This window comes from Haliotis asinina, chromosome 12 (assembly GCF_037392515.1).
Source record: "Haliotis asinina isolate JCU_RB_2024 chromosome 12, JCU_Hal_asi_v2, whole genome shotgun sequence".
In the NCBI taxonomy this organism is placed as follows: domain Eukaryota; kingdom Metazoa; phylum Mollusca; class Gastropoda; order Lepetellida; family Haliotidae; genus Haliotis; species Haliotis asinina.
This window is the reverse complement of record NC_090291.1, coordinates 34,534,691-34,559,813: the sequence shown is the minus strand read 5'-3', so window position 1 is coordinate 34,559,813 and position 25,123 is coordinate 34,534,691. Positions and strand designations below refer to the sequence as shown.

The 25,123-nt window shown below is 40.7% G+C and overlaps 1 protein-coding gene across 1 annotated transcript; it reads right to left on the bottom strand.

Moving 5' to 3' along the window:
• Window positions 1–4,001: 4,001 nt before the first annotated feature.
• Window positions 4,002–18,210, bottom strand: LOC137259063 (malonate--CoA ligase ACSF3, mitochondrial-like). Its single transcript, XM_067796776.1, has 8 exons — window positions 18,035–18,210; window positions 16,736–17,481; window positions 15,650–15,841; window positions 14,475–14,647; window positions 13,409–13,554; window positions 10,029–10,148; window positions 9,615–9,725; window positions 4,002–9,047 (listed from the first exon to the last, which is right to left on the bottom strand). Exons 2-8 carry the CDS (start codon window positions 17,462–17,464, stop codon window positions 8,674–8,676), a joined length of 1,845 nt encoding a protein of 614 aa, XP_067652877.1. The 5' UTR covers window positions 17,465–17,481; window positions 18,035–18,210; the 3' UTR covers window positions 4,002–8,673.
• Between the last annotated feature and the right edge of the window lie 6,913 nt (window positions 18,211–25,123).

Below are 25,123 nucleotides of genomic sequence, written 5' to 3'. Positions count from 1 at the left end.
GGAACCCACGACAAATCCATAGTCTTACAACTCGGTTTGCTACTAGTTGCATGCGACTGCAAATCTTTACGATGTGGGCGTTTCACGTTGCAGCTGTGTTGCATGCTAAAATCATTCGTAAAACTGGCACCCTGAGAACATGTTTACATGATAAATACACCATGTATGGCTTATGTCCCTTGCAGTATGACGTCATTCATACCAATTTAATGTAACCATTGACTATAGACTTATCACGCTCTGGCGCATTGATAACTTAGCATAACACGAGGTCCATTGACGTCATTAATGTTTATTACTCACCCGTAAAGATATCACTTGATAATAATTTTACGATGTTATTATACATTGTGTAACAACATAGCGTGATGACGCACGTATGACGTCAAACAGGTTTACAGTTATGACGTCACAATGCTAATACCTCTGTCACAGTTGTATTAGACCTTGCTTGCCTCGCGAAAAGTTGAATCCCGAGACTCCCCACACGTTGAGTTCTTAGAAAAGAAGTAGATCTACTTTGCTCCCTGTTATTTTTCTAATGTTGGGTGAGCAATAAATAAAATGCTAAATTACAGGTACCTCCCGTGTAATACCATGTTTATGAAACTCGCTCTCCCTCGTTAGATACCAAACCATTCACTCGGTTAATAAATACGGTATTTCAAGGGAAGTCGTTGAAATATTCTCTATCTGTACTGGCACTAAGTTCAGTGGTAGTGGACCCGTGAAGGTCCCGGGGTAGAATAGGCCTTCACCAACCCATGCTTGCCATAGAAGGCTACTATGCTTGTGGTAAGAGGCGACTAACGGGATCGGGTGGTCAGCCTCGCTGACTTGGTTGACACATGTCATCGGTTCTTAATTGCGCAGATCGACAGTCATGTTGTTGGTTACTGGATTGTCTGGTCCAGACTCGATTATTTACAGACTGCGGCGTAAAACTAAACTCACTCACTCAGTGGCAGAGATGTTTGGACGATCCGATATGAAGGCACAAACGTGACCCAAATTTTTTGTGCATGACGATCCATGTGAGCAAAATGGGAATTCCCTGGGTTGTAATGGGGGTTACCCGCCAGTCCGTAGCCTACGTTGGGGACCGAAGTTGCAAAGTTGGCTAATTTGGCTATAATCAAGACGGTTTATACCCGGACTGTCGACAACAACGAACTATCCGTCCAAATTACTTGTCGACAGTCCGGGGAAAGGAGATGATGTTCTACATGAGTGAGTTCACGCCCATTGTGCTCGCAATTAACAAACCAATTAAAGAACAAATAAACTGAATGTTTTGGTACTCTTTTGACCACTGCATATGAAAGACTTCTGGTCATAAACGGAACACAATTAAAAACAAAACAAAACAACAACAACAACAACAACAACAACAACAACAACAACAACAACAAAAAAACAATTAAAAAAACAACAACTTGTGGTTAATTAATACAAATAGCCTAAAAGTTGCTAAAAAGCCGCCTGCTTCTCTCTCGCCCGCCAACGAAACCACACAGGTTACGTAACTCTGTCGCCAGTGCCCTGCAATGACGTCATAGAAGGAACGATTTTCAGTTAGTTGTATAGAAAATGTGTAGGAAGCTTGTCATTTTGCTGATTTCTCAACGAATCCATTGTGGTAAAGATTCTGACCTCCATTTATGTTGTCAGTCAGTGAAACCCGCACCATAGCATTTGCCATTTTAACAGTGATAACAACATTTTCCTGATCTATTGTATGTACCCAAGCGATACACGTTCTCAACAGGATTTCAATAATCCCACTACTCCCAAATTTACATCAGTTTTCGTGGAATTTTTGTTTTTGTTTTGTGACATGTGAAACTCCAAACTCCATCATTTTCTCATAAAGTAAAATAACAGTCTGTTTGCAACCGTAATTCTCTTTCAAACTGTTAAAAAGACAAAGTTAATTCATTTCCCCCCGATAAGCGAATAACGCAAAGCAATAGTCTGTTTGCAACCTTAATTCTCTTACAAATTGTTAAAAAGACTACCTTTATTCAATTACTCATGATTGACTAAGTCATTAAGCAAACATTCTCCTTAACACCGTCACAGTTTGTTGACCCAGCTATGTCGACATTCCGGGTTTTCACGCTGTCGACGATTAGCAACATCATAATTTTCATTTGTCGACAGATCGGGCTGACACCATCAATACCACAGGCCGCTCCAGAAGGGGGTGGTGCAGGGACGCACACCACCCACGCACCCTTTCATCCCGGAAAGTTTATTAAATGACCATTGAAACACTCGTGAAAAAAAGTGAGTAACCCCAACGCCTTTACATATAATAATAAACACCGTATGTTCTGCAGGTAGATTACACACCAGTCTGGAAATACACGCAATTTTTATCCGAATCTCTGAGTTGTCTTTCATTCGTTTGTGGGCATGGCATGGTCATTTTTGAAGATATTTTCATTGGGCGGATAGCAAAGTGATTTCGTTTCCCGTCATCTGTTGTACAAACCATGTAGTTATGATATTTATTTTAAAAAAAAGAAAGAAGAAAAAACCAAAAACAATAAGGATGCTCTGGACGCTCAACGCCATTATGTTGTCACCAGGTGTGTGAATCTGACCAGGGCTAATCTGTATAGTCTCCCTGACTGACCGTCTGACCAAATAATCATAGTGTGCCAAACCATTGGGGCAGAGAACCTAAATTAAAATATGATTACTACTGAACAAAGAGGACAGAGGGAAACGTTTTGCATCTAGTTATGGAACTGAAACCGGTCATGATGCCTGACGAGCGAGCACTTTTACGTCATACTACCTAACTGCCCCTAAAAACCCCATTCTAATAAAACGACCCCAATCACAGTATTAGTGTGTTAGTAGACAGAACAGGATATGGTAAGTGACGGTTGACTGATACATGTATAATTGTTGGATTGACCAGGGAGAGTAGAAGACATTGTCGTACTCGGCAATAGTTCAGGGGCGGTGATGGTAACTAGTGGTGACGTAGATGTAGATTCACTCGTCACACTGGAGACCCAGTTCGATTCCCACATGGGTCTGGAGTGTGAAACCCATTTCATTTATTTTACAGCTATACGATAGTGCATCGTTTTAATGAAGAGGAAAGCTAGATATCATGCACATATACCACTGCTGTAAAGCTCGGAACCACTGGCTTGATGCAGACACGTAATAGAAACATAACTGGTGTGAGCCATTATTCATACGTTTCTGGACTGTCCAAGGGAAGCAACTCTGCACACTTGCAACCGCATCATAATCAAAATGAGCGACCACTCTTTCAACGACCAGCTATTCACACCAGCTGGTTTCTTCACACTCAGCCCCACATGAAGTTAAGCAGATTCCCTTTCTTTGTGGGATTAAAGTAATTATATTCACCTCAGCATTAAATGGCAGGTACCCAGTATTCCATGTACAGGATCTCATGTATGTTGATCACCTATAGTTTGGGATTTCATGAACAACGTCTCTTGTATCAAAGGCCCTCACTCAACCACCTGTTAAGGTCTGGATTAGAAATAGTCTCCAGGAAATCATGTTTGTCATAAGTGGTAATTAATGGCAGTGGGGAGGCCTAATGGTTACAGCGTTAGCTTGGCATGTTGAGGGCTGGGTTTGATTCCAAACATGTGTGAAGCCCATTACTGTTGTCCATTGCTGTGATATTGCTGGAATATTGCTAAAAGTGGTGTAAAACCCAATTCACTCACTCACACAAGAGGTGCCTTGGGATTAGGTGGTGAGGATCCCTGTGTTGGTTGACATGTATCCCAATTGTGTAGATTTACAGACTGCCAACATATGAATGGAATACTGTGCAGCGCCAACAAACAACAAACAACAAACAAACAAACGAGCCACTCTCTTAATGACTGAGATGGAATGTTGATGACTGTTACATAAATGATCAATCAACATGAGTGAGTGAGATCATATGTTGGATCCTTTACCAATCCTTACAAAAAAAGAAAAGAATGAGAAACCTTGTGTATTTTTTATTCAACAAAAACAATCTGTATAATAACTGACCCTCTTCTGGAATATACACTCATACACATATATAAATATCCCTTGCTCCAGAGTTTTATTTCGAGAATATATATGTATTCTTATGCTGCCTTGCGTTAAATCTGTGGAAATAATGCTGCTTTATACCAATCATGTAATCACAGGAACCATGGGAAAGCATTAATAAGTGAGTTTAAACACTGACCCATTTTGATATGGAAGGAAAGCCACATGATGAGTTCATTTTTACCATGTTGATGAAATCAACAAGTGCAGAAAAGTGCTGACAAGTCAAGAAACATTTTGAGGCGGATTAAGAGTGATTATTGGTTTCTGACGCCAATCAAGACAAGGCCGGGAGTGATTTATACTGCTGTTAAATGCAGCGCCCACCAAGACGGGGAATGTAGGGACTGGTCGTGCATCGAACATTCAGACAATAGCTACAGCTATCTCACCTCAGGATATGTACTATCAGAGAGTCATCAGAAGATGACATTTCCCCCGACCCCCAGATGTTTGAAAGGACAAATCAACTGACAGTTACTTATTGTTTTTTTAAACTAAGTTTGAATTGTTTCCATGGAAATCATGAAAAATATACATGCCATATATCTGTAATCAGCAAAGTCAACATTTCAAGATCTGCCAAGATCTGTTTAAAGATATCAAATGGTTTTCGAGTTGTGCTCCAGGAATGAAGCCCATCCCTCCATTCTGAGACTAAGTCCGAAATGTTTCCATAGAAAGCGAGAAAATAAGAAATCACAAAAACCTGTAAATACCAAATGGCAAAACGTTGGATTCTGCAACACATATCTACCAAGTTTTATTGACAGATATTTAGCAGTTTTTGAGTTCTCCGCCGGAAACAAAACAGCTCTCACTTTTGAGACTAAGTCCAAAATGTTTCCATGGAAACCGAGAAAATAATAAATCGTGAAAACATGTAAATAGCAAAAGATACCATTTTAGGTTCCGTTTGATATATCTACCAAGTTTAGCACAAAAATATAGAACGGTTTCTGAGTTCTGCTCCGGAAAAGACACCCATCCCTCCATTTTGAGACTAAGTCTGAAACGATTCAATGGAACCAAGAAAATAAGAAATCACAAAAATAGCAAAAGGCACCACTTCCGGTTCTCACTGATATATCTAACAAATTTTGCAGAAAAATATAGAATGTTTTTTTAGTTCTGCTCCAGAAACGAAGCCCACCCCACCATTAGACTAGCACCAAAATGTTCCATGGAAAAACGAAAAAAATAAAAATGCCAAAAATCTGTAAATAGCAAAAGGCACAACCATAAGTTTGGTCTAAAAATATTGAACAGAGTTATGCTCTGGAAACAAAATGATTACGGACGGACGGACGAGGCGTGAAATAAATCCCCCTGCATTACATGCCTGGGGGACAAAAAGGAGGGGATATTCCATTTTGTGAGCATACCATTACATATGCCAATGCATATGAGAAAAAGTAATATAGGAAACTCCCTGGATCCTGAACTCCTGAATCTCGAATCTTCAACATATCTCGAACCTAATCTCTGATCCCAACCTCTCCTATATATTTATCATTATTTTCGAGACACACATACATATAATATCTGGCAAATGAAAATTAGTCCCAAGATCACCAAATCATATAAATTTTGTATCTCAATCTCAAACTGTACTCACCATAATAAACATTTTGCAGACATGTTGTCAACAAACAATTAGCTTTATAAACAATTGCACTTACATGTTCAGGTAACATGAGGATTAGTTAAATTGAGTTCACTGTGTCACTGTCACTTTGTTTTGACAATCATCTTTGAGGCTATGACATTATAAGTAAGGTAAGGTAAGGTTGTATTCCCCTCGCCTTCGATGTGATAACACATTTATCTAGCTGAATGTTTTCACTAAATCAAAACAAAACAACATGCATCAAATCGACTTTCGTTTCATTGCTGCCATGTTGACACCAGCTGATCGTTTGACCTCAATGCACCGCACGTTACTAAAGGCTTGTCGATGCACACTTTTCTCACTTTGCGTCGTCACCGAGGCGTAGCGGGGTGATATGACTTTCGTAGCGGGATTACACAACTTTTATACCCCCGCTCCCAGATCGTGATGGATGTACATGTTATGTTATCAGAGTCACATGGACCAATCAAAACTCGACATTCTTACATGAGGCCAGATAAGAGCAGTTAACCACCTTCATCCGCCACGCATGCGTACATCAAAAAGATGGACAGCAAAACATATGGATTAGGTAGACTGCCAATTTGTTGATAGTCACCTTTTGGGCTATAAAAGTGCCCTGCAATGGGAAAAGGTCATTTTCTTGCATCATGTCAAGCGTTCATGATTGTGAGCAATCTGGTGAAGGACCCAGTCATGTACTGGGGGACTAGCTGGAACCGAGACATCATGTTTCCATGTAGTACTATGAACACAATGTGCACATATACATTGTATTTCAATCTCGAATTATACGATATCTCAAACCTGTCTTGATGGTCCATGGGGTTCAAGATCCAGGGAGTTTACTGTATATCTACACAGATGAAACAGTTCCAAAGGAATGGAATAAACTGTCACATTTTCATTTAATTTATCAATCATCTGTTTCCTCTTTGGCTTCATCATGTGCATTTTGTCGATCATGTGAATCCAATATCTCTTACTTTTTTTTGAATGGTATATTTTGCATCTGTAAGATCATCACCCATGACACGGTCATCCACACTGATTATATGAAAATATCTGGTATTCTGGTTGAAGCACAGTTCAAGAAAATACAGCGTTTCCTGGCAATACTGTCAAAGTAACAACTTTGGCAAACCCTTCAGTCTGGAGAATCACAATCTTTGGATCCCAGGCTCCATGTTAGCCTGGGAACAATGCAAACATTAGTTTTGCTACTAAAACTGGACTACGATTTCCCGAACGGGGATCTGCACAAGTAAGGAACACTTAAAAACATATGCATTGCCTCACAGATCATCATCTAGACTAATCATCTTTGGAACATAGTTTTTCACGAAAAATGAGGTTCATTTCCCTTATTGTTTTTCAACATACATAGCACCATAGAGAACTGAGTACACTCCAGCAATACAAGCAGATACCAGAGTAAGAAAGGAAGTTACATACACAGGTAAGTTGTTACCTGAATTACCCTTAAACCGTCACGGAGGTATCGTGGAGTCTACAGCCTGGACACATGACAATTAAGGTGAAAGACTATTTCCATAAATAATACTTGCTAGTATACTTGGACCCAAAATAGAATAGTCACTAGCTTCAGCATCATCTTTCACAGGAAGGTCTGTTGTTTGTCATTTTCTATCTTGGAAGACAAAGGGAGATAATTTCTTCAGAAGCACTGCATCAACGACTAGATATCAAGATGTTGTATACAAAGTATTTCACTGTGACTTCTGTGGCCGAGTGATTAAGTTGAACACTGAAGTCAAATTGAGCAGTTAAAGCTTTATATAATTTTCATTTCAAACGCAGAGTAATCTCAGAACAGTTTGTTATGAATGATGTGTTGAGAAAAGATGGCTGAAGTGGTTGTCGTCGGACAGGTACTCAAGTTATGGCAGTTCAGATAAAAAAAAAGACTGTGGAATGGACATGCCCTAAGGTATGTTTCTGTTAGTCTAAGTAAACTTATCCTCAGTACTTTTCGTTACACTCCACTACTTAGTCTAACAAAACCTTATGGGAGGTCGCGTCAGGTAACCTTTGAGATTAACCAATCAGAACACAGCTTACCAAATCGTGAAAGTGCACCTTCGATTCGCACATACCTTTTTATCTTGAAAAGGTTCGTATCCGAATGATTCCAAATGCTATTTAGCGTAGACTCTCTTCTGGGTGATGCACATGGCGTACGTACAGCCATGACAACGGTGAGTAAACAATCGCTGAAAATAGTGTTTCTGGCAATATTCAAGAATGTTATCTTGCGGATATATTAGCTAACGGTAACCATGTCAAAGGAAACTCGAAAGCATATATATTGCAGGTCAAACAACTGTGTTATATGCAGATTTTTGTTTGTGGAGAGATCTGTGTCGGTGACCTGAATATTTTGAAAGTCTATATCCGATCCCTAAATAGTAGCCATTGTCTGATTGGTTAAATCTGTTTGATTGGACGCTCAAAGGTTACCTGACGCGACTTCCTACTAGGTTTTGTACTAATTTCAGTTTACTTAGGCTGCGTTTCCGTATTCTCAAGGTAGATTCTCAAGAAAACGTTGTGGAATGGACTTGCCCTTAGGTACGTTTCTGCATTCCCAGGATAGATACTTTTCAAAGGGTAGATTTTAGCATACAGAAACATACCTGGGGTACATATTTGGAGTTCACATGCCTACACTGATCCTTTCAGTAAAACAAGTGTAAAGTGTGTGGATTCTTCTCCCTGCCAATTATAATGGATTGATAGATTTCAAATGATGCCACGTTTGCCAGCATTTATAATAGTGATGTGCTGACTACAACGACTTCAGGCTGTGACTGCATTCCACATACAATCTAATAAAAAGCAACCATCCTCACCTCACAGTTTCTGGAAAAACTATTTCAACAATTTCTTTCTTGTTGACTTTTCCCATAGCATTGAGGGGCATTTTGTCACTTCACAGTTTCTGGAAAAACTATTTCAACAATTTCTTTCTTGTTGACTTTTCCCATAGCATTGTGGGGCATTTTCTCCACACACCTGACGACGGTGGGAATCTGATATGACGGCATGTAATTTTTGGCCCATTCTTTCAACATTGCAATGCTGACCTCTCGACCTTCTTTGCAAACCAAGATGGCTGCCACCTTCTGGCCCCATGTGATGTCTGGCAGACCAATCACAGCACAGTCCACAATGTCTGGATGAGCCAGTAGGTGGCGCTCTACATCCAAGGCACTTATCTTGTAGCCCCCGCTCTTGATGATGTCCACTGATGTACGCCCCATGATGTGGTACACGCCATCCTTATACAAGGCTGTATCTCCTGGGAGGAAAACATGAGTGAGTAAGTGACTGAGTTTTACTTTGCTCTTAGCAATATTCTGCAATCTCATGGCAGGGGACAATACAAACTGGATTAACACATTGCACACATGTGCAGCATCAAACCAGGTGATGAGCAAACCCTTTGACCACTTGGCTACCCTACTGTCCCAGGAAGTCAGACTTGAAGAGACTGTGTGGGCACGCATGCATTGATGCTTGTAGTGTGTCCGGGAACATGTGAGTATGCATGCTTGTTAGGTTGTATTGTATGGTGTTATAACGAAGCCAAAGAAGCCACCAATTTTAGTAACTGTAATTTGTTCGATACATTTCAGTGAGAATGGAGAGTAGAGTGGTCGAAGTCAAAATGTATAAGCATTATGGAAGATGAAATGAATTCATTATCTATACCTGTTTACCTGTTTTGAGCCAAATGTCTTTGAACACAACTGTGACAATCGACCTGTTTTCAACAGACATCATCTGTAGCGATCTACCTCTTTTGAACACACACCATCTGGAACCATCTGCCTGTTTTGAACATACATCATCTAGAACGATCTACCTGTTTTGAACCATCCATCTTTGGTGAAAGCCTGACGTGTGGCCTCAGGTTTACCCCAGTACTTCTGGAACACACTCGGCCCTCGGACCAGCAGCTCGCCCTGCTCTCCACCTGGAAAATGTAGCACACGCATATCAGCAGTGTATGTAGTATAAGACTCTACTCTCAAACCAAAGAAATATATGTTAAGAAATAGTAACCATTGAAAAATGCTGCTTGATGCAATGTTCTTGCAGTATCATGGCAAGGGATACCAGAAATGGGCTTCACACATTGTGCCCATGTGGGAAATCAAAGCCAGGTCTTTGTCATGATGAGCAAATGCGACCCTGGAACAAGTTAGATAACCTCCTACAGAACCACCATTGACCAGAGTCATACATATTCATGTACATAAAGGATGGCAAGTCTTACTTCTGTAGACTGTGGTGGTTCTGGAGTTTCCATGTACTTGGATGTCGTAGCCGTTCTCAGCATAGACGTTCTGCTGCACTATGCACACCTCCACTTCAGGGAATGGCTGACCAACGGAGCCTGAAACAAAAAATGTTACAATATAACATGGAATTAGGAAGATATGGTACTTGACTCAAGGTTTCAATTAACAATAACCTCTGGTGACATCACAATAACAGCCTCTGCTGACATCACAATAACAGCCTCTGCTGACATCACAAGAATACCCTCTGCTGACATCACAAGGACACCCTCTGCTGACATCTCAATAACAGCCTCTGCTGACATCACAATAACATCTGCTTACATCACAATAACAACATCTGCTGTCAGCTCATACTATCATAATAAGAATCACTACACCACAAACACTACTAAGTGAGTAGTTACAGTTCCTTCATGTTCACATGTGTCACAATCAATTTGAGGCAGAAAACACAGCAGAAATATACTAAATGACACTCCTCACATGTGACAACCCTCCCTCCCAACTCAAGCTGTGAAATTTAAACCATATTGTACCTTGAAGTGGGTCTATAAGATGTTTGCTCTTGAAATACAGTAGTTCCCCATCTTTTTTATCACCCTACCTAAATGCCACCAAAATGTAGGATCCATCCTATGAATACTAGTTCATCCTTCAAGGATGTTAATCCTATGTGGGAGGATTTCCATACTAACCTCCTAAAGATACAGTCAGATAACGTTCTGCATAAGCTGACACACTCCAGACACACAACTACTACTATACTACCATCCATCTTCCCCTAAGATGCAGAGACTGTGCATACCAAAGCAAAATGTACAGGTAAAGACAGAGACTGGTCAACATATAAGAGTATGAAGAATGAGGCCCGTTGCAATATCCATCACAATTCATGTGTTGGGACCTTCAGAGTAACCTCAAGAAGTTTTACTCATTCATCAAGAGTACACAGCAGGAAGCCTCAGGCGTGGGGGCCCTGAAAGACGCAAGAGGTTTGTTGACTAGTGATGCTACTGGTAAGGGTGAAATTCTCAACTCCCAAGTCAGCTCTGTGTAGACAAAAGAGGACCTAACAAGTCGACCTAGCTTGCCTCCTGGATCACACCCAGAGATGTCTGGAATTGTGATCAGTTCCGAAGGAGTCCTTATGCTGCTCAGAGGACTAAACCCTCACAATGCCTCTGGCCTTGACTCTATCTCGCCAAGACTATTGAAGGAAGTGGACATAATCATTGCACCTGCGCTTGCACTTATTTACCAACTCTTTTTGGATTCAAGTTTGGTCCCATCGGAATGAAAATCTACAAATATCACTCCAGGTTTCAAGAAAGGAGATTAGTCAGTAACTGCGAACTACAGACCACTATCTGCTATATGCTCCAAGCTGGCAGAGCATATTCTCTATAGTTCTATAATATCACACCTACACTCTCACGTTCTCTTATCTGATCGTCTGCATGGTTTTAGGAGCCGCTGTTTCTGTGAACCCATTTGGTCCAGACCATCCACCAACTCCTTCAGAGTGTAGACTAAGGGAAGCAGATGGATATGATACTGCTGGACGTCAATAAAGTCCCGCATCAATGGCTAATCCTTAAGTTACATCACTACGGCATTCGTAACAACACACCGCGATGGATTGAAGATTTCTTGAAGAAAAGGAAATATACAGATGTTCTCGATGGGATGTCATCCTCTGAAGCTGATGTATTATCCAGTGTACCACAGGGTACAGTTATTGGCCCCTTACTTTTCCTGATCTACATCAACGACCTACCAAACTCAGTGGACTCAGAAGTACAACTTTTTGCAGATGACTGTATTATATTTAGACACATACAAAATCCATCACACTGTCTCACACTGCAGAAGGACCTGAATAACTTTCAGAAAAGGGAAAGATGGCAAACGGCTTTTAATCCATCCAAATGCCTAACCATGCACATCTCCAAGTACTGGAAAATATTACGCAACTAGTACAACCTTCATGGACTCAACTTAGAAACCATTCAACCTGCATAATACAAGTGACCTTTCTTGGAAGACACATATCCACAGCACCGCAGCCAAGGCCACCAGAACTGTAGTTTCCTGCAACCTTAGACCTTACCCTGAAGAAGTGAGGGCATGCGCTCATACCACCCTCGCTCGTCCCATCATGGAATATGCCTCCATAGTTTGGGACCTTTATCAACATCTTGTAAATACTTTGGAGGAGGTACAGAGGCAAGCAGCCAGATTTGTGTGTAATAATTACATTGATTATCAGGTCCTCCTAAGTAATTGAAGGAATTACAGCAAATTTGAAGGAATTGCATCTCAAATGTAAACAAACGCAGCCCACTCGCGAAACAATTGCAGCCATATCGGCAATTTAGCGGTAATAACTGAAACACATCTGCCATATCGGAAGCAATGTAAACAACCTCCAGGGACATGTCTTTTCCTAAAAAAATAAGCGATAGCGCCAACAACACCTCATACCTAAACGCATTCAACAAGGGTGGACAAAGATGGATAAGTATAAAAATGTAATAGTAGGAACTAAAAACAAAACTCACCGAGACGGGTGCTTCTTCGAACGACGCCATGTTTTTGCTGCGTGAGTTTCCGTTCACCACCGACAAATCATGTGAGCCGAAAAATCTCCGAAGACGGCCAAGTGTGTTTCAAGTATTACCGACATTGCTTCCGATATGGCCGATGTGTTTCAGTTATTACCGCTAAGTTGCCGATATGGCTGCAATAGTTTTGCGAGTGGGCTGTGTTTGTTTACATTTGAGATGCAATTCCTTCAAATTTGCTGTAATTCCTTCAATTACTTAGGGGGGCCTGATTATGGTCAAGGTTGTGTTACGGCAATCCTACAACACCTTGGATGGGAAACCCTCCAACTTAGGACAACTTTGGCCACAGCCATCTTTTTTTTCACATGGTCATAAATAACATCATCTTTACTGACCTACATAACTACATTCATGATACCTACACAAGAGCATCATTTAATAATGACATTGCACAAATAATGGAAATTAGAACTCCCCCTCCAAAGCTTCCTCCCCAAGAATATCGTCATGTGGAATGGCATACCACCAGCCATCAGGCTGTCACCAACCTTATCTATGTTTCAGACATCAATCAGGCATAAGCATATTATGAACAAGTGAATTGTAAAACACAAAAATACAAAAAAGAAAAAGCAGAAAAAGAAACCATAAAAATATTTCACTATCTGATTGTTGGCACCACCCTGGCAGGCTGTGCTGTACATCCTATGCAGGAGCATTTACACCCCTCGGCGGGTCTGTGCCTATACTAGAAGAGCGCTTGAAAACCTGATTTACTCACTCACCTGGAATGCGGGGACCATGCAGTGGGTTGGTCAGCGCCATGCCGATTTCTGTCATCCCGTATCTCTCCAACAGCCGATGACCTGTGACCTCCTCCCACTCCTTCATGATTGGTTCAGGCAGTGCAGCGGAACCACTAACCATCAGCCTACAGAGCATACATGTAAGAGGTTCTCACCTTCAGCCTACAGAACATACATTGAAGAGATTCTTACCATCAGCCTATAGAACAAACATCAAAGACTTGCTCACCATCAGCCTACTAAACATACATCAAAGAGGTTCTCACCTTCAGCATACCAAACATACATCAAAGACCTGCTCACCATCATCCTAACAAACACATCAAAGAGGTTCAAACCATCAGCCTACCAAACACATCGAAGACCTGCTCACCGTCAGCCTGCCAAAATACATCAAAGACCGTCTCACCATCAGCCTACCAAACACATCAAAGACCTGCTCAACATCAGCCTGCCAAAATACATTAAAGACCGTCTCACCATCAGCCTACAGAACATACATCAAAGACCTGCTCATCATCACCCAACAGCAGATAATATAATCAAATACCTGCTCACCAACAGCCTACTACACGATTTGTTTGATTGGCATTACTAGAAGCTGGTAAGTGATAAGAGGGCAAGATTCTTTATGGATAACAACTTCTTTATTGACAACGGTACAAGGATCCATACCGAAACGTCACATCATATGCAATAAAGAAGTTGTTATCCATAAAGAATCTTACCCTCTTATCAGCCTACTACACATACATCAAATACATTCTGACTATCAGCCTACTAAACATACATCAAAGACCTGATCACCATCAGCCTACTAAACATACATTAAAGGCCTGTTCACCATCAGCCTGCCAAACATATATCAAAGACCTTATCACCATCAGCCTACTAAACATACATCAAAGACCTGCTCACCAACAATCTACCAAACATATATCAAATACATGCTCACCATCAGCCTGCCAAACATACATCAAAGACCATCTCACCATTAGACTAATAAACATACATCCCCATCAATATTCAGCTGCCAGTCCCTGACCTGATTCTGCTGGAACAAGCACTCTTGATGAAGGCCATACTCTTCCTGAATTTCCTCTCCTGGTTGAACTCTGCATCGTAGTACTGAAGCAGCTTGGCGTAGATTGTTGGGACAGCCATGAATACATTGATGCGCACATCCCCCGGGAGGAAGTTGGTCAACTTTGACCATACCTAGTGGAAGGCAAGGATCATACCCTTCTGTTAAACATCTCTATCTAAACTTTGAACCGTGACGTTGCAGTAAGCTGCATAGAGAAACATCACAAGAAACAAACAATATTATTTAAGTTGAAATTTTAACAGTCTCCCAAATTCCAAATATTGTTTAAATCAATGAATATCAAAATGTGACAATAAATTGTCAGTTAGTTTGATTAATACCTGTACTAGAGCCCTCTCCATGAGGCATTTGTAGCATTATGTCATTAGTATGTCAATGAAGTAGATTCTAAGATGCTTTGGGTGAAAGATCAAAGGTGCCAACAGTACTTTATCAGACGATAATGTACATTACGTCACAATGTATATCTGTCCCTGTGCCATTCTAGTCTGCCCCTTGTAACTGAACACCTCTGCATTACGTCACGATTCAATTGGCGTTACATGTCAGTTATCATTGCCTGATAAAGCCTCCTACAGTAATATACTCTGTTGCAGCCTATTTGTCAGTTTGCAGTTGCTTCAAGGTGGACACATTACATTTATGTCTCCCATGGATAAAGTGTCTCAAGACCACTCACATTGAACAGCGACATGGCAAAGTTCATAGAGTTTACATTCCCGCAATGTATTTGTGGAATGATTTCATATTAACAATACTGAGCGGCAAAAGGAACAAATCTCCGTCTTCTTGTCAAGTTTCTAAATAAAACACATTACACGAACACTTACTATTTTGAGATTTCAGTTTTTTAAAACTCTTCTTCTTTTGCCGTTCAATATTGATGTGAATATCTAGAGCTCATTGGAAAAAGAATGCATTTGTCTACCTTTGTGGACTTAAAAGAGTTCAGGGACCTGTATTCCAAAAATATCTTCATTTAGCAGCCTTCCTGGACACTGGGAAAGGCATGGAACCACACTTGGTGAATGCAATGGCCACTTACACTAACTTGTCATGGTTTTGTTTGAATGTTTCTAATACTATTTAACAGAAATGGAGATTTTGTTTACCTTTGCTGCATTAAAACTTGGCATCATGACGCATGTGGCTCCGACAAAGAGTGGAGTCATGAGGACATTGACGATGCCGTGCACATGATGTAGTGGAAGGACGTGAAGGATGACATCACTGGGCTGCCACTCCCATGCCGATATCATGCCTGACATCATGGCATGTAGGTTGCCGTGACTCAGCACCACGCCCTCAACACAGAAGTTCAGGATATTACATTTAAAGTAAAGTTTTCCCTCAGGTTAATACATCCATAAAAAAAGATGACATTATTCATTTGCATCTTCTTGTTGGGCTGTGGGTTGGTATTTTAAACATCATCTATCACATATAAAAATGACACTGATTAATTCTTATGGAATGGATTGTGGTGTTTATGTACTTTCTACTTCAACTCACAAGTGTTTACATGTCGTCCCATAGGATGCACAATATTTACTGCATCAAATTCATGAGTCAAACTCAAGCTGGTGTTATAGTGTTAGTTCACTGAGATACCATGCCGCAGTTAAGCATGAATACCCCACTCGGACTGTTTATACGGACTCCGAACCAACCAGTCCTTGTTGTACTCATTAATGTCAAGTGCCAGGCAGGCACCAACAAGTACTTTAGTTTGACGTGTTTTGGTATGACGTGACTGGGGATCAAACCCATGACTTTCTGCTTTCTGCAGATGCTCTAACCTCAACAGCCAGTGAGGGAAGAATGAATGAAAGTTGCTTTATGACGCATCAGCAATATTGCAGCTATTCATGGCGATATTTCCTCTTTGGACCTTTGCAATCAGTACAGTAATTGGGTGCCAACTTCATGCCTTCTTTTATCTATAAAGGTAAAACCCGGGATAATGAAGGGGTAGCTCAGTGGTTAAGGAGTTTGCACAACATGCAAAACATCTGGGTTCCATTCCCCATATGGGTACAATGCGTGGAGCCTATTTCTGGTCCCCTGCACTGATATTGCTGGAATATTGTTAAAAGAAGAGTAAAACCATACCCACTCACTCACTCACTATAACAGGAAAAGCATGGTTGATACATATATAAAAGGACTACAGAAGATCACTTATTTTGAGCTCTTACTTTTGGTCGACCAGTCGTGCCGCTTGTGTACACAATCATTGCTGGTTCCCGCTTGTACTGATTGGTGGCCAGTAGATCATCATAGCGACTCTTGCTCCGCCTCCTCTCCTTCTTGTTGCTGGGTGCAGGATTATCTGAGAGGAACCAGCTGTTCTGATCTCGATCATATGACCCCATATAGTCTGACGCTTGTAGTATCTCAATTTGGATCATCAGGTCTTCAGAGATTGGTTGTAGTCTGTCAGCAAATTTTGCTGTGGTAACAAGCAGAGAACTCTGGGAGTCTTGGATATAGTACGTCAGGTCAGAATCTGAGTGCAAGTTGCACAATGGAACTGCCACACCGCCACACATCCACGTTGCCCATTGTGCAACCACATATGAAATGTCATTCTCGCACAGAAATGTCACTCTTGCACCGTCTATCCCAGTTTTGGGATTTCCATTACATCTGTTGATAATTTTCTGTGACAACAAGGAACTATAGTGCAAAATGTCATCATAAGTGAACCGGTTGTTTTGGTCGACAATTGCTGTCCTCCCAATATGTTCCTCTGCTTTGAGGAACAGAGGAATCACGTGACTGCTTCTTGTTGCTTTAAGTTCACTAAAATATCTTCGACATATACACAGTCTAGTGACAGGGAGCAGGGAATAACGGGATAAGGCGTGTGTCATTGGAGAGTGTCGGAGTCCTTTCAGCAGTGATAAAATTGGAGATAGCTTCATGACGAATGATCTTGAAGCTGTAATGGAGAATGGCTGTAAAGTGTTCAGATTTAATTTGTTACCATACACTGGTGAGGAAAGGTGAGCTGAGGTGAACTGAGGTGAGATGAGGTGAGATGAGGTGAGAATGATTAATACTGTAATACAGCAATGCACATGTGACTATATATATTGTGAGCTTGGGGGTGTGCATGTGCTCTTGTGTGTATCTGCTTGTATGAGTGAGTGAGTGAGTTTAGTTTTATGCCGCACTCAGCAACATATTCCAGCTTTATGGCGGCGGTCTGTAAATAAGTGAGTCTGGACCAGACAATCCAGTAACCAGCAACACGAGCATCGATCTGCGCAGTTGGGAACCAATGATATGTGTCAACTGAGTCAGCGAGCCTGACCACCCGATACCGTTAGTCGCCTCTTACCACAAGCATAGTCACCTTTTATGGCAAGCATGGGTTGCTGAAGGCCTATTCTACTCCGGGACCTTCATGGGTCTGCTTGTATGAAGGCGTTTCCTATTCTTGAGGTACTTCTTGAGGTATCGGCTGAAAAAATCACCTCAACGATTCTTACCATATGAATGCTTGTTACTTTTTATGAAGGGTCTTTTCCTCTAACATCTATATCTATCAGCTGCTAGATCCACCAGGTACATTACCACTTCAGAGTCCAGTGATAAACAATGCCATCTGCCACTGATTTGATGTATAACGAAGAAGTAAGGTTACTGAGTGTATGGAAGAGCATTCCTGCAAGAAAGGGTAGGAAAAACTTATGATATGTCCAAATAAAAACATGACAATATTGGTGGCACAGCAAGATTTTGATCACTCGCAGACTTGGGCCTGTTCCTAGTCACCAGTCAGCAAGGTTGACACAGGGGTCCAAATTTTTGTTAAAAGCGACTTGCCACAGGGAAAGTGACTTAAAAAGGTAACTTGTCCTGACTAATTTTCCACTTGTCCTGATTTTATGACACAATGTTTGATGTTAATGTTTACTGGACTACTAATCGAAGAGTGATAAATTTCAAAGAACGATAGCTCAAAATTACAATTATTACAAAATTTAAAAACTACATTATAAGCAGATGTGAAATGAATTCAAAGTTTATTTGTAGTTTGAAACCATAAGTGGAAATTATCTAGTAGCCCACGGACAGGTTAGAAAGCATTATCTAATTCCCCAAAATGAAACCTGACTTATCCCGGGCGTTGGGCGATGGGATTTTTGAACCCCTGTAATAACCACTTGGTGTTGCACATCAGCAATATTGGCACATTACATGCTTACTGCGGGAATAGAAAACCCAAGAGACAGCAGAATAACATACACATATATTACTTCACTGACATATTCAGGATGTTGATGATAGGGCTGCAATGATTCGTTTCAATTCATCAAAATGCGAATCTGACACCTCAGTTTCTATTTTCGATAACAATTATCACTATTTCCATGCAATAACATCGAGTACATAATTTCAACTCTCATGAACTCTGAGAGCTAAATTCATCTGATGTTTTTACTTGAATGAAAAATAAAATTGAAAAGGATCAAAATGAAGGATAAATATTGAAAATCAAATTGAATTAAGGTCTGGGTGAATCGTTGAAGCCCTAGTTGTTGAACATGGATGGATCTACTTCGCAGTATCTGGACTCTTGAGTCATTGCCAGGCAGGGAAAGAACAAACATCATGTATCTAACATCTTCTGGTGGCTCAACCACTCATGCTTCCACCCATAATTCACTACTCTGTCATTTCAAATTTATACATTACTTTCTAACCACCATGGGAGGCATCGTCTGTACATGGTAAAAGCAAACAAATCTTGTTTAAGAGGATTGGATGATCTCAGTGTGAGGTCTTTATGGTAATGCATCCAGCCTGTAAGGATTGGTGCTCATGATATCAACCACTTTTTGTTAGGAAAATAGTATGAAGGCCAAAACATTAAATGATTCCCCAACTCTCTATTTTCCATTTGACTGATGTATGTTCTATTGAAGTTCCAGCTCATATTTCTTCCCCATTGCATTGTTCTTTACGGTGTCAGACAATCAAAACATGATGTGAGAATACCGCAGGATGTGGCAGTCAAGGCAGGACCCCAAGGCAGGGCCGAAATGTTCGACGCTCACTTATCGCTAGGATAGTCATAAAGTAATCTTTATGTATGGCACTTACGACTATCGTAGTGCTAAGAGAGCTTCGAAAAGCTCGACCCAGGACCCTTTCCTGATAGGACTCATAAGGGCACTGGGCTATGTCGATCTTATGGTACCAATAAGCATATGATCCTGTGGTGGCTTGCTTGATCTTACGGTGCACCTAAGCATATGGCTAGCTAAATCCAATGGTGCACTTAAGCATATGGCTAGCCTGATCCTGCAGCGCACTTAAGCATATATGGCTCACTCGATCCTACAGTTCATCTAAGCATATGGCTATCCTACAGTTCATCTAAGCATATGGCTAGCTCAATCTTATGGTGCCTCTAAGCATATGGCTAGCTCAATCCTATGGTACACCTAAGCATACATGACTTGCTCAATCTTATGATACCCCTAAGCAAATGTCTAGCTCCATCAAGTGATGCCAAAATGCAATGGCTAGCTCAATCCCATGGTGCTCCATAGTAAAATGGCTAGTTCCATTCCATGGTGCACGTAAGCATATGGCTAGCTAAATCCCATGGCGCACATAAGCATATGGCTAGCTAAATCCAATGGTGCACTTAAGCATATGGCTAGCTTGATCTTGCAGTGCACTTAAGTATATGTGGCTCACTCGATCTTACACTGCATCTAAGCATATGGCTAGCTCAATCCCATGGTGCCCCAAATCACATGACTGGCTTGATCCCATGGTGCCTCTAAGCATATGACTAGCTCAATCTGGGTGCAGGCTAACACGTCACCACAGCAAAACGGCACCTTCCCTTGGCGAAAACGGCTACAAATGTTATGGCAAAAACGTCACCATATACAATTTTAAAAAGGATGAGCATTGATATGATGACTTAATTGTATTGTGAACTTTGGATAAACATTTAGTGTTTCATAAATAGACTTTGTGAAATAAAAACATATATATTAGGTAAGTAGACGTTATTGGATTGTGAACTTTGGATGAACATTGATATAAATATAAATATAAATAAATAATATATCAGGAATATATCAGGTAAGTATGCCCATCAATATATAACACTAACACTCACCAAGCTGCTTGCATCATGTTTAGATAATAAATGCATCTACTCTGTCGACAATGATTGGAAAGTGCTTCTCATACCCAAGCTGTGTGTAGTATGTTTAGATAATAAATGCGTCTACTCTGCCAACAAATTGGAAAGTGCTTCTCATACCCAAGCTGCGTGTAGTATGTTTAGATAATAAATGCGTCTCCTCTGCCGACAATGTTTGGAAAGTAAAAACATCGCACCCTTCAAACCCTTCACCCTGTATTTAAAGCAGACATGTACCCGATACACATCATTCATCACAATGTCTCACCACTGTGTTGTATGCGATAAGACTGTCCGAAGAAATCAACATGCTGTGTCTTGCGACCAGTGTGAGTTATGGACTCACAGAGTTTGTGGCACCGGTATATCTGTATCACGCTACCGTGAGATATGCGCAAATGAAGAAGATTTCCCCTTTGTATGTGTTCGGTGTGAAGGGAATTCCTTTGACAACATGCTGGACACCGTCAACTTCCATCTAAGTCTGGAATCAACTGCCGAGTCAAATCCCCCAGAAGAAGAAGCTATGGATCTGGACGCTGATGTAAGGGTTCCTGATATATCTGACATTAATATATCATCAGCATCACTGCCACCTCCAGACGACCATGATGACCGTGAACGAACTACGATTGAAACCACCATCCTGGATCCCCCTACAGCTGATATTCCAGAGAACGTCTTTACAGTCGTGGACACTGGCTCTCAGAAAGGAAAAAAGACTCCTGACAAGATGTGCGGCAATTCATGGGCCCATCCATTGAGTTTAAAAAACTCTTATCTCAACGGTCCTTTTCAGGACCACCAAACAACCCAAAAGAATGCTTGATAACTTGAGAAATAAACATCTAAACATTACAAATAATTAAACAATAATAATAAAGTCAATATAACAATGTTTGATATATGGTGACGTTTTAGCCCTTTAATCAGTAGCCGTTTTCGCCAATTTGGTGCCATTTTCACCAAACGATTTTGGTGCCATTCTGCTGTGGTGCTGTTTTAGCTATAACCCCTCAATCTTATGATGCCCCTAAGCAAATGGCTAGCACCATCCTGTGATGCCAAAAAGCAATGGCTAGCTCAATCTCATAATGCCCAATAGCAAATGGCTAGTTCCATCCAATGGTGCACCTAAGCATGTATGACAAGCTCAATCATATATGGTGCCTCTGAGGAAATGGCTACCTTGAGGTTTCACATTGTTTAGAAAATGGATGCTCAGGGCCCATGGTAAATCCTTGTCCTGATAAAGAACAATTACGTGACTGACATCATGCATCTAAATAGGTCAGTAAGTGGACAGTAGATAATGCCAGAGATCATACCGGTATGTCAAGTTAAACTAAGGAATATTCTGACATTGTATGTGGAACTAGTTAGCATGTAGACGAGAGCCGCGGTGCGGTGCTACACAGTAAAGACATGACCCTGCATCGCGATGCTGAGTAATGTCTTGACTCTCGGTTAGGCTCACGCATGACTTATACCGTCAGTTCATGCATCCATCTCTCGTAAATCCGACAGTTAGACAGAGATTGTCAGGGTAAAATACACCGATCGTGCAATTCATACAGTTACGAAATTAATGGAAATCATAAACATATATGTAAACCCATTACCCGTGGAGAATTGTGACCCCCCAGGCTTTTGAAGTCGATGTCAACACGCTGGTTCCGACGGCTAAATGAGAGTTATCTGCCCTTGAAACAGTGCGCACGTAAAATCGTATGTTCCAGACAGCATGAACACATTAATTACCGCCAGGCTTGACGAAGTTGTTTATTGGAGATTCACGGGACTCCCTTGAAAAAGACATCCCACATGGAAAAGTCGTTAAAGGAGTATTAAATTCAATCCAAAGGTAAGTTACGAAAGATTTTCAGCATGAAACCTTTGTTATATTTGGGTTTACTCTTTCTTACTTATAGTCTGGTTCAAAATTATTGAGAATTTTTCTTCTTACTTTGAGCTATCCTAACACCTCAACTGATTCACTGATACTTAAAACTAAGTAATGGTATAAGGGAGGTAACTCATCTTGGCCTACTGAGTATAGTACAATTAGAGTTACCTCCCCTGAATTTGTAGCAGACGTCATTTTCCTCAGCACTGTCAACAATGTCTGCTGAAGATAAAAGAAGGTTGATTTTTGAGTTGTGTAATCAAGGAATTGATGATGTAAATACATTGGCAGAGAGAACAGGAACTCCTCTTTCTACTGTGTATAGGATTAGGAAGAATTTTAAAGAGGGAAAGGATTTTGGGCACCAGAAAGGAGCAGGGAGACCCAGAAAATTGGACTTCTCAGATCGCGTCCGGCTGGGAATTTTAGCGTCTAAAAAGCAAAGGGCAAGCATCTCCAACATCAGGTATGAAATGATAGAAAGGGGATCAACAGCTGTATCAAAATCTACAGTTAGAAGAAATTTGATTGATCTTGGATGGGAGGAAAAGACTGGAATTCCTTCTCCTCTCATGAAACAAGAACATAAAGACAGGCGTGTTGAGTGGTGTTTGGCACATGAAAACTTTGACTGGGAAAATGTGATTTTTACTGATGAAAGCTCAATATGGGTATATCCCAATAATGTGAAAATATGGACAAAGTCTGCGTCAGCACCGTTGTATCGAAGACCTAAGTACAACCCAAAGTTTCATGTATGGGGAGGGATATCCTTATTAGGAACGACCCCGCTGTGTGTGTTTGAGGGAAATCTGACAAGTCAACGCTACACTAACATATTAGATAATTTTCTCCTTCCAAGTGCACATGTGTTTTATGGAAATGACTGGATTTTGCAGCAAGATAATGATCCTAAACACACCGCAAAACATGCCAAGCAGTGGTTTCAGGAGAAAAATGTGACTGCATTACCATTTCCTGCATATAGTCCTGACTTAAATCCCTTTGAGAACATTTGGGGGATGATGAAGGAATGTGTGAATCAAAAGGGGTTGACAAAAATTGAAGACATGAAGAGAGAAGTGGTCCGATACTGGGACAGCATAACTCACGAGACACTAACCTCTCTGATAGGAAGTATGCCTACCCGTCTTAGACTGTGCCGTGAAGCTCAAGGAGACTTGATAAAATATTAAATTGTTACCTACACAACATGAAAAGGTCAGTTCACTTTCACAATACATTCAATTTTATCTGATTTGTTCTCTTTTAATAATATGAAATGCTTTAGCTATTCTCAATAATTTTGAACCATACTGTAAGTACAGACTCTAGCATTTTGCATCAGGGATTCGAACCCATATCCCCTGAGTCAGGCAAAGTCAGACGTCTTACCTGCTCAGTCATCGGTTTTTAGTCTGAAGATCTAATTAATTTTACTGTAAAACATATATAGTTAACCGCATCACATTGTGACACTCTTTTGATAAAATGTACATTTTCTGTTTTAAAAATGTGGGATTCGCCATGAACAGCATGATTTGAAGAAGAAACTCGCAAACTATCGAAATAAGCCTCTCTGGTACACAATCAGTATGAAAGGGCCCCGTACCTCAGATCCATAGAATAAAGCTGACAGTAGTTTTGTATTAAGGTGAAAGGTAAAATGTGGGATGACAGGTGCGTGATGTCAGAATTCACTCTGCAAAAGGCACAACTCATATGAAATACATACACGTTCCTGTGTCATATAAGCGTGGAAGTTGACGTGAAATTACTACATGTATCAAAAGAATCGGATAAACACATGTTGGCTTCTTTAATATTTCTTACGCCTTTAGGTGTCTCATTCAGAGATGGGAAATGTAGAAGCTGTTATCCTAAATTTCTTTCACTGATGTTCCTGAAATCTTAATCAAAGTAGACAACTTTTTACGCATTGCATTAGTGCGTTGAACTATTGAAATGTGTACAGTAAAAGATTGTATTCGCGTCCCATGCACCGCATTCTCGAATTTACAGATACCAAAATCCCGCATATCCAAAAAGATTTCGCTAATCTAAAGACTGATTAGGAAGTAGTCTTGTATTAACGGAAAGATACTTCTGGCTGACAAACTTCTTTGTCATATTGTAATAACAGTTTACTCATTTCGCTATGGAGTCATACTCTTGTCAAACTAGTCACTGAAAATATTATAAAGAAGCTGTCATCCTTAAAGTATCTTACCTTCCTTAATATTGTAACATAGCACTATGAAAGTTTTTATTTTAACACATATTTCCTCATGAAGGTTATGTCAGCTAGTCACAAGGAGTTACGCGTTCAAGAGGAACCTACTTGTTTGAAGCAGTGAAAGAGACACCTGAAGGTCCCGGGGTAGAATAGGCCTTCAGCAACCCATGCTTGCTAAAAGGCGACAATGCTTGTGGTAGGAGGCGACTAACGGGATTAGATGGCCAGGCTCGCTGACTTAGTTGACACATGTCATCGGTTCTTAA

Excerpts from the sequence above, each read along its gene's own strand:
- LOC137259063 (XM_067796776.1), bottom strand. The coding sequence starts at position 17,464 with ATGAAGCTATCTCCAATTTTATCACTGCTGAAAGGACTCCGACACTCT. Across the intron at positions 13,555-14,474 it reads GCTTGTTCCAGCAGAATCAG|GCTGATGGTTAGTGGTTCCG; the intron begins GTCAGGGACTGG and ends TATGCTCTGTAG. Across the intron at positions 10,149-13,408 it reads GCATGGTCCCCGCATTCCAG|GCTCCGTTGGTCAGCCATTC; the intron begins GTGAGTGAGTAA and ends TTTTTGTTTCAG.